At 45.0% G+C, this 10,728-nt stretch overlaps 1 protein-coding gene across 6 annotated transcripts in view; it reads left to right on the top strand.

The window, feature by feature from the left end:
- The first annotated feature begins 461 nt into the window (after nt 1–461).
- The window catches only part of ITFG2 (integrin alpha FG-GAP repeat containing 2), a 30,391-nt gene continuing 20,124 nt past the window's right edge, over nt 462–10,728 (top strand). For 2 of the 6 annotated variants that reach the window (XM_078597152.1, XM_078597148.1), the window contains exons 1-7: nt 462–917; nt 2,365–2,460; nt 3,026–3,067; nt 3,605–3,782; nt 5,253–5,395; nt 6,574–6,719; nt 8,466–8,560. In XM_078597152.1, coding sequence (XP_078453278.1) covers nt 804–917; nt 2,365–2,460; nt 3,026–3,067; nt 3,605–3,782; nt 5,253–5,395; nt 6,574–6,719; nt 8,466–8,560 — 814 coding nt within the window. In that variant the 5' untranslated portion in view covers nt 462–803. Of the gene's footprint in view, nt 918–2,364; nt 2,461–3,025; nt 3,068–3,604; nt 3,783–5,252; nt 5,396–6,573; nt 6,720–8,462; nt 8,561–10,728 lie in introns of all 6 variants that reach the window. The other 4 variants (XM_078597151.1, XM_078597147.1, XM_078597150.1 and 1 more) reach the window with 3 other exon arrangements.

Below are 10,728 nucleotides of genomic sequence, written 5' to 3'. Positions count from 1 at the left end.
GTTTTAATTCCCCCTAATTAGCCAATACACTGCGTCTCAATGCTCTTTTGAAAGGTTGGTCCTGCATTTGTATCAGAATGTTTATGAAGACTGCATGAGGGATCCGATGAACTATTAAGCTCTTTTCACAGATGTCCAATAGGGGAGGTGAGCAAGCTACAGCAACAGCGAAGAATAATTGTTTTATTGGAGTGCAAATAGAGAAAGGGTAAAGAGGTAAGACTCAAAACACCACACAGATTGATTCAATAATCCATTTCCACTGCAAATCTCCTGGCCAACCCGTATATTTTTGATTCTGCATAAAGTTGTCTGCTGTACGCACTTATGAAAGGGGCTTTAATTCCGCATTGATTTTGCATCATCATCGTTAAGCCATGATCATCTACTGCTGGATTGAAGGCTTCCATGGATTGTCATAGAGGAGGTTGACTAGGGCAGAGAGCGGGGGGGGGGGGTGATGACGTCACCCTCGTCACGGGGTACACACCCACGTGGTGTCGCGACAGTAAACATAACTTATACATTGAATTCCCCACAAATATCCTCCCACGTTAACAATTCACAAGCCAGAGCTTTACGCGTCGAGCGTGTATCAAGCGCGTGCCTTTGTGCAACAGTGAATAAGATTGCGTTTTTTTGACCGACGCGCTCCTTTTCTCGACCACCCCAGGGCGCCCTCGGCGTCGTGGGCGGCGGGGATTGGGCGCCTGTTTTCCGGCAGCGCTTCTAGGCGAGGCCGTGGTCTCCCCCGGCGCAGGGCCCCGTACATCAACCGAGGGTCTTTCACTCGGGCCGCGGAGATGCGGACGGTGTCGTTTGTGGAGCGGGTCGCGCTGGAGTTCTCCGGGAACCTCTTCCCGCACGCCATGTGCCTGGGAGACGCCGACAACGATGGGGTAGAGTTTTACCGCCACGTGAGGGAACCGTGGTAGTGCAGTTGCACGGTGGACACGATTGCCATAATTAGGGTAATCGTGTTGCGGTGAGATGCGTGCTGTCAAATTACCCTTAACTTAACACGCGAATACTACCTAATAGGAATGCATATACTGTATGGTGAACTTCTTTCGCACCGTACGTAACCAATCGGAGGTGCGGGGCAGTAAAACCATCTTAAAGCAGGATGGGACGCACACATAGTGATGTTTGATCGCCACACTGAATGTTGTGTATGTCTGGCCGACACTAATGTTGTCAGTCACAAGGGGTATTGACCATTATCTAGATTAGAAGTATGGTCTAATTGACCATACTTGATGAAGCTGGTCACTGCGGGTTGGTGAAGGCAGCGAGTGCAGCGGGCATTGCCTTGGCAGCGTAGAAGTACAGTCCAACAATGGAATTTGCTGCACTTTCCTTTGCTGTCCATCACGTTGGCCTTCAACCCAACAAATTGTATATATAATAAACAACCATAGATAGTATATATATATTTTATTTTCTAATATAACGTTTTCTATTTGTATGTTTGAGTATGAATGCGGAGTCGCCTTGAGTGGCAGATTTGTGCCAAAAATGTGCCACAGGTGTGTAAGGGACCGTCCATAAATGACGTCACGCACCTAGGAGGGGGGGGGGGTCAGACATTTGTGACGATGTGTGACGAGGGGGGGGGGGTTTGAGAAATGTGACGTCACATCAAAATGCGCAACTTTTAATTAATATAGACAACACGTTCTATTTAATTAAATAGACTTTTTAATAAATGTTTTCTTAAACCTTCAAAAAATGCATCGCAGGAACAAAAAAAATGGTACCATCAACTGTGTCTGACGAATTAACAAAGACACACTCCGTTTATCTATGGGACCTTTTTTGCCAGTATCAAAAATGATGTAAAATGAACATCGGTCGTACCCTTTCTGGCCATAAAAGAGGTGTTAAGATATTCAGGCACATTTTTGCAAGAGATTAAATCTGAATGAACCACACATACTTATGTAAAAACGTGCAAACACACATTCTCTGATAACATATGCATTGCCTTTGAAACTGATTATCCGACACCAGAGACAGCCTTCGTTATGACTTTGTCACACCAGTGTCAGAGCAGAGATCGCTAAAAGGTGAACAGCACAAAGATAATGCAGGTATCAGAGCAGTTATAACTCAGATCGAGTAGTTATATAAGACACTCCATTTAGCCTTGCAAATGATTGAATTTGACATGTGCTGTTAGCGAGCAATGACCAAGGCCACAACTATCTAATTACATAACACACAGCTCGCACTACTTAACATGCACAGGCTACCGATTACTTGACCTCCCCTAAGAACTCCCTCGATGCAATTAGCTTCTCAAGCTACGCACGTCCGTGGAGTTTTAAGCTGATGCTGGATGGCTCCCTCTGTGTTTTGCAGCTTAATGAGTTGGTGGTCGGAGACACGAGCGGCCGCCTTTCTGTGTACAAAGGCGACGGCAGAAGCCCTTGCCTGAGCAGCAGCTCCCTGGGCATGGTAAGGACATCTAACCCATATCACTCTTGCAAATGGACCAATCCAGGGCCTCTTGAGTTTTCACGTGGCTATAACAACATGAACTTGAACTTGAAAACATGTGGCAAGGCCCACATGAACATTCAGCCAGATGTAGTTCATATTGTTTGGGTCTTTCGGTAAAGTCATGTCTATAGGTTCAAAGAAAATAAAAAAACTAGGACGTTTCGATCGCAACACAAGCATTTGTCATCAGGAAGAGGGGGTAAGCTTCTAAAGGCAAACTGTTTATAAAGGTTTTAAATGGACCTAGCCCAAATGTCAGCAGCCAATGTTAATGACATTTAGCATGTAATTCGTAGGTTATTTAACGTGGTGTACAGTAAATTCCATGGTAATAGTCCACTGACACTAAAGCCTTTTTCACATTTTCAAGGGATATAGGTTTCACAAATATTGGGACGTTTTTCATCTTGGGAAATGTTCCAGGGGAGGGATAGCTCAACTCTATTATATATTTGTTTTTACTCATGTGGAAGGTTGAAGTTCAAAAAATAATTGCCATAATTTATTTTGTCAATTTCAGATTACTTGTGTTGGTATCGGAGACGTCTTTAACCAGGGAAAGGTAATACACAGCTACATTATATTTAATTGCACAACACTAGCCACAGGAATATTGAAAAGTGTAAAACTAAACGTGTAGCTTAATATGGGATACTTCTTATTCAGCAATCTATTTTAGTGTCACCTTTTATGCGTTGGAACTTTTAAACAAATGATTTACAGTGATGGTTGAAAGCATTATGCAATAGCTCTGTAAAGGATGGTGGGGGGTGGGGGGCATACTTTAACTCATCCAAATGAGCCAATATGAGCAAGACTTTCCTATAAAGTTGTGTTGCTACTGGGAAGTTATACCTAATGAAAAATGTCTAAATTGATCAAAACATTGCCCCAAATTTTCTGACCCAAACCGGTAGAATTTTTTTTTTGCCTTGACAGCTGCCCGTTGCCTTCCAAAGTGTGATTGAAATGCTTCTGAATTAAACATGTTGGAAAGCGCCACATAATACACAATGTTTGCATCATATTTATTAAATGATGAATAACCTGTCATGATGGTAGTCGTCACTGATGTCCTATCTGACCCCTGACCATGCAGAACTTCGTGGTGTCGGTGAGTGGCGAGGGCCTGTGCCACGTGTTCTTTCTGCCATGGCTATCAAACCCGGCACAAGATGCCCCTGCTGCAGAAGAGACGCCGCAGCCCACCACAATCAGGCCAACTCTGCAACAGCACATCCCCGCCAACACCAAAGTCCTGCTTATCAGCGACATTGGTTAGTTCTTTTTTTATCGAGCCCTCTTGGAAGAAATATATAAATGCTGAGCCATGCTGGTAACTTGGCAAACAAGAACCGGCAGAAGCATGCCTTCTGCCGCACGCTGTCTACAAATTGCCGTGTAAAGCAACTGTTATTGATTTATTGGTGTGGCAGATCAGAATGTTCTGGCAGTGCGGTACAAAAGATGACATTAAAAAGCAGGGATGGGGAAAAAATGCAGCGAAACATATGTTACGGTTTAAAATATACACGCTTGCTTGATGTAATTTAATAATTCAAAAGCAGGTTTGCATTTTATGCCGAAAAGCCAGCGTACTCTACAGAATAGCATCTAATCTTGATTTGATTTCCCACCTGATGACGGACGATTGTGTTGCGCCCGAAACGTTTTGATTTATTTTATTTTATACCTACGTGACTTAACCGAAAGAACCAAAGAGTATAGAATAGCATCTATCACGTGGGCCACAAGGGTGTGCTGACACCCAGCAGAACCAGTCCTTGTGGGAACACTGCTTGCCTAATGTGCTAAATGGTTAACTTATTTATGCACTCCTGAATACACTTGCCAAATCACATTCATGCCATCCTCCGTAGAATTTGACTGTAGGATATAAAGTAATAGGTATGTAATGACTCATCCCTCTGCCTCTCAACAATTTTCTTAATTATCACATGTTGGGTTTTGATTAATTTCAGGAGTCAAACTTTTTTTTATAATTAGTTTTGTCACGTCTGTATAGTTCGATTAAACTAAATGTAACTTAAAGCATTATTCATCATCATAAGCCAAGATATATGTACTGTTGGATGAAGGCCTCCCCAAGCCATAGCAATCTCATTGTCTTGCGATGCCACAATCTATCTATAACCTGTGTTACAAATTGAATGAATCGCTCTAGCGCCATGGTGGATGTACTTTTGGACTTATTCCTTCTTTTGGCTGCCACTCCAGTGTTAGTCTCCGCCACGCACGTGGCCTTACCAACTGTGACATATCATTTGCATGCAATTCGGATGAGTCGTAGGTGATCAGTTCTCATTCGAATGGTGTGATGCATCTATCTTGAGCGAAAGCATTATTACATGCCTGTTAACCAAGGAGGAAGGGCTATTGCCCAAAATATTGCCTATTATAAGAACATTAGAAAGAACATAATAACGATTACAAATGAGAGGGGGGAAATGTGGTCCATCTATCTCGTTTGAGTGTTCGTAGCAGGTCTATTCTGGTACAGTATCAAGCCATTTCTAGAAGAGGCCCAGTGCATCAACTTTCAACATGTTTGTGTCAATCTCTTCCAGACTCCCACCACTCTTTACGTAAAAATATAAGAAGGAAAAAAATCCAGAATGTTTCCTCTTGTGCACCGTTGGTAATGCGGCGTCACGGGGAATGTTTAAAGCTTTGTTCACGAGCGCTGCCGCCGTCGCGTGTGGCTGGGCTGTGTGCTCGTCCCGCAGACGGCGACGGGCGCTGTGAGCTGGTCGTGGGCTACACGGACCGCGTGGTGCGCGCCCTCCGCTGGGAGGCCGGCGCCGGGGACTGCCCTGAGAATCCTGTGGGGCATTTCGTTCAGCTGAAGAAGTGGCTTCTAGAGGGACAGGTATTTCATTCGCTGCAACCTCGACATCACCGCGAGAGGCGGTGATGATGGCTTGAAAACAGTGGTGTAGCTAACGAGTATGGCAAGATGTTAGCTACCTCGCCTGATATACAGGAGGTTGTGGGTTTTATCCACACCCTGACATCTGTATATTGGTATTTTGTCTATTCTCCCCGTGATCGCGTGGATTTTTCTCCGGGTCCCCGGTTTTTTTCCCTCCACATTTTGAACATGCGTTTAGAGTATTTGGCTGCTCCACATCACCACATGATTCGCCACTTCGTTGAGCTATCATTTGTGATCGCCAGGTCGCTGCTGAAAAAAGCTGTATAGCTCAGTGGGGCGTTACCTGGTAAAATAAAAAAAATATATAGGTTGCACAACTCCATCTGAGCGCGATGGGACCCTGGCACTTGGGTTATAAAGAGGGCCATATTGGACAGGGGGCTCCCGATTCTTTCTTCGCACCATGGCCCATGCCAACCACGCTACAGCGCTGCTTAAAAATCATGGTTGCTCGTTTTGGAAGGAAATATTTTTCTGAAGCAACGGGTCATCAGCATGTATTAACGGAGACACGACCCAAAAATCAAATGGCTTTCACAAGGTTGGGTACAAAATGTGTAAAGATAGTGATGTCATCTTGACATGTAAAGAACGCTGGGATTCCTGTTATGTTCTGCGGTTGTAAATACGTAGCTGTGCGTGCTGCTGAAACACTCCCAAGTGGTGTTTTGTTTTTTCTCTGCAGTCACTGGTGACCAGGGTAAGTGGCTTGGTCACCAAAGACTGCACAATAAATGTAATTACATTTGGTTTTTCATTTCTAAGAATGTTGGCTTTGACTGCTTTATGATTAATAATTATAGAGCAGTTGGAAAATGCGGCACCCCTAGTGTGCATGAATATCATTTGAGGGGATCTTGAAAGCAGTTCTGTTAAATCACCTTTCACAGGCCATTCTCTCACATGGGATGGAGCACTTTTAGCTGCTGGATTTCCTGTGGACATTCCGTCATCTTGTAACACGACGCTAATGAGACAACTGAACAACGAAACATTGCAAAAGAGACGAAAGAGAAACGTGACAACGGCGACGCTTTGTGCGCGACGCGTGACACGTGACGCGTGACGCGTGACGCGTGACACGTGACGCGTGACGCGTGACTCGCTCGCAGGTGGACAGCCTCTCGACCAACCCGCGTGTGGACGGCAGCCCCGAGCTCATGGTGTCCCAGCCGGGCTGCGGTTACGCCACTCTGCTGTGCAATTGGGAGCCAGACCACCCCAACTCCGACTGGGAGTCCGAGGCCAGCTCCGTCAGGTGCGGTCGCCTGCTCTTGAGCAGCGGCGCTTGCAAACTTGCGCTCGCTCGCTTTATTAAATTCATCTCGTGTTTCATTGTGAGCGCGGCTCACTTCCTCCCCTCTATATCAAGGACTAGAATATTCACTGCCAAGCGTCGTTTATTCGTCGCAGCCCCCTCCGTCTGGAATGCCACCCCCGCTGCACATTTGCAGCATTGAATCGACACCGACTGTTAAGAGACGCTTAAAGGCGACCTCTTTTGCCTGGCTTTCGATTGGCACAGAGCCTTGCTCCGCACCTATTTGGCATTTTAGGTGCAGACTGCTCGTCTACTACCGGCGGGAACTGCACCAAAGTTTTGATAGCTCCACTCGCAGGGAGATTTTTTGATGTTGAAACCGTTGATATCCTCTTGTGCGTTATTAGCAAAGAGATAAACATTGAAGCAGTCTCTGTTCTGGAGCCCTCTACAGTCAAGGCAGCCTCATGTCAAGCTATGAAGCAAAGCACACCCTTTGCGTTTTAAAAGCATGTAACAATAATTTCCTTAACTCTTAGTGTTGGTGGTTATCAAGGGAGAAACGTATACACATTCAGTTGTTGTAAGCTCGTATGAGAGTTTTTGCGCATGCACTGCACATCTTCTTGCATTGTTAAATCTTTTCAACCTCCCCTCTGAAATGTGTTGATGAGGGTCATAGTTCGATGAAAGAATCCATGGGTGTTATATTACTGTCCGTATTGTCATTGTTTCCCAAATCCATTCACCCCAGATTATATTGGTATATAATTTGCTTATATTGTATACAATTTATTATTGTAAACGTTGGATTCAATGTGGGCCTAATAATAGATTGAAATTGATGCATTGTTACATGCCTTTAATGGGGATACATTGTCAGTAGAAGAGGGCATTGCAACAAAAGCCTTTTTTTACTCTCAGAATTAATGACCTTTGTTGAGGCTGGAGGAATCCGATAAGTTATGAAGCTCTTTTTTCACAGATGTCCATTAGAGGCAGATGAGTAAGTTACTTCCAGCAATGGATTCACTAAAGGGCTGTACATGCACTTGTCTAGTACTTAACCACGCACAACCAAATTATGGTTTGAACCCAGGTTCTTACAAGTGCTGAGATATCAAACCTGACATTGGATTTTTCTTTTATGCCTTCCACCCTGAATGCACCCAACCTCGTGAGATCTCGGAATCTAAGCAGGGTTTAGCCTGTTTAGTACTTTAATGGCAGGCTACCTAAGAATACCAGAAGTTGTATACTTTGACTGTTATTTGATTGAATGGACAGGAGATGGCAGTACACCAATGGATTATTGAACCTGTGGGGGCTTCAAGTGTTCACCCTTTGTATGTGTGCATTTTCCTGGATACTTCAGCTTCCCACAAATACGCCAAACACTCACGAATGGAATGGAATAAACACCAAAATGCAGGACCCTCCTTTGGAAAAGAGTCTTGAGACTTGGTGATTATTTTACTGTGTAAATGAACTGCATTATTATTAATACTAATGTTACACAGAAGACTGAGCCAGTTCACTACCAGTCAAGCTCACTTTTAAATTACATTTGTCCACAGTAATAATCCACTTGCCAAGTCCCAGTGCATTCAGACTGGCAGATGGAGGTGAATGAGGCAGCGATTGCATAGCCGTACCTGTTAGGCTAATGGAGGCGTAATGATAAACTGCAGTGCATTTGTGTGCGTGTAATGCAATTTTGTCTCATTATTTTCCCATCAGCAGTGAAGCCCAGATGCGCGATGTGATTCCCCATCAGACCTCCGCACGAATCCAGAACAAGAACGTCTCGACGCACCTCATCGCGAACATCAGGCAAGGTAACGGTGTGACAGGTGGCTGCTGTGAAACAAGTTTGCCCAATTTGTTGTTCTATCGCGAACGTGTGGATCGTGACGAATTGTGCCGATTTTTGGAAACAGTTATTCATCAAATTCGTGGACAAGGTACGGGGAAAAACTAGGTTGCGGCATAAGGTGGGACTCTGTGCCCCTTCCACCGCCACCCAGAGTACCGTTGTTTTCAATGGAAGTAAAGGAAGTTCCGAACCCCATGTGTTCCGCCAGCCATTTCCAAGATTTACTTTGAACCTTTGTTCGAACGCACGATTTCTGTGGCCACTACGACCTCCAAGACAGAATCGTATGTAGCCTTAGTCATGACCTATCAGAGTTGAATCCATACTCGGACATTACTGATGACTAGGCTTCATACAAATGGCTTGGTTTGCTTGTGGACTACAGAAGCCAACCTTTAGTAGCATGCCCTGAGTTAAGCTCTATTCATATAAATTATTAGGCGTGTGACGATTATTCAGTTAAAATGTATTAATTCACTCACGAAATTAGCATTTTATCATGCGTGGAAAAGTTGATAATTTACAATTCATATAATAATAGCGGGAGTGGTGGCACAGGGGTTAGCAGCGCAATGTACTATGAACCCAAAAAACCTGTTCAATTCCCGGCCCCCTTTACTCGTCTGCACTGACCGGCGTGGTGAAATATGCGCAAACAATTCTTCATGATGGACACGGTATGAGGAGGCCTTCATCCGTCAGTGGATTTGCAAAGTGTTTTAACATTTTAAAACTCTACAAACAGGACTGGGAAAAATGAGAATGCCAAATGAGACGAACAAATGAAACGACTATCAGATGGTGACCTTTTAATCGTGGCATTTCATACAATCACAAGTGGGGCAGTGAATCCTAACATACCTAGAAAGAACACAGCCACTAAGCTTGAAATACAATAAAACGTTATAAACAGTAAATGCTAGGAGTGCTTTCTTATCTGAGTACACACTGGCATACATAACGCTGAAGCAATGCACCGCTATTTTGTTGTGCTTCTATAGAAAAAATGGTTGCATTTTAGTCGCTATACAAACCCATATTGTATCACATTAGAACCACTTTGTGACCTCTAAGTGCCTATATAAACAGCAACGACACTCGCTGTCTAATCCCATGAGTGTAGGGCTGTTAAAGGGCTGGCCGCAGCACGCCGCAGATGATTGCAGGGTGTGGGAAACTCTTAAGTGTGGCGTGTCCATCAGAGGGCAGTAGTGCACCTTACTGTGATGATGTTGAGTTCATTGCTCAGCTGGTGTGGTTTCACAAAAACTCTGGGTTGGCCATTTAGGCAAGAGAGCGTGTGGTGAAGTGATTGCCGGAAGTTCTCAACCTTACTTTGGGATGCCCCCCCGCCCCCGCCTCTTCAAGACCACTGGTCGTTGCACCGCCCCCTTCCCCCAGCTCACTAAGGTCACATTACAGAGAGAGAGGGATCACCTGTCCATGCCTCTTGTCGTCGTAATGTTATCAAGGGTTTTTGTGTGTTTTGCATTAGTAAGGCATTGGTTCCGTGTTGTGTATTGGCATGTTTTTCTGGCGCAGCGTAAGGCTGACATTCCCTGCATGCTATCCATACCGCAGCCTGCACCCCCCTCCACCTCCCTGTGTGCCTGTGCCACCCCTTCGGGCGTGTGACCCACGGGTAGAGAACTGCTGTGGTTAGCACACTGCGCTACGAACCTGGCGACCCAAGTTCGATTCCTGCTCACGATCAACATCGGTGACGAATATCTGAACCGGTCCTGGGCCTCCCCTAGGCTGACTCAACCTCGAATGAGTACCTGGTGCAGTGTGTATACATCGCCACTAGGGAGACAAATGCGGTCAGGCATGGTGCTGGCCATCCACCCCCTCGTGTGCCGTGCCGGCCTTCATAGGTGCCACTCGCAAACAGCACTTGCCCCAAAAAGTCTGTTAAGGCTATTGGGGGGCTCTTTGTCTTGAAGTGATGCTTCAAGTGGTGCTCATCCCATTTTTTCCATCTGGTGTTCGGTACCTTGAGAGTGGATATCAGAAATACCGAGTTTTGTATGCCATATAAGTGTGCTGTGTATGTACCGGGTAATCCATTTATAGATACCCCACTGATTTCTAATGACCCTCTTTCTTCTAAATGGAAAATTGAATGTT

Source organism: Lampetra planeri, chromosome 8, assembly GCF_965212315.1.
Source record: "Lampetra planeri chromosome 8, kcLamPlan1.2.h2, whole genome shotgun sequence".
In the NCBI taxonomy this organism is placed as follows: Eukaryota; Metazoa; Chordata; class Hyperoartia; order Petromyzontiformes; family Petromyzontidae; genus Lampetra; species Lampetra planeri.
Note: the sequence above shows the minus strand (reverse complement) of the source record. Positions and strands in the feature narration are given on the sequence as shown.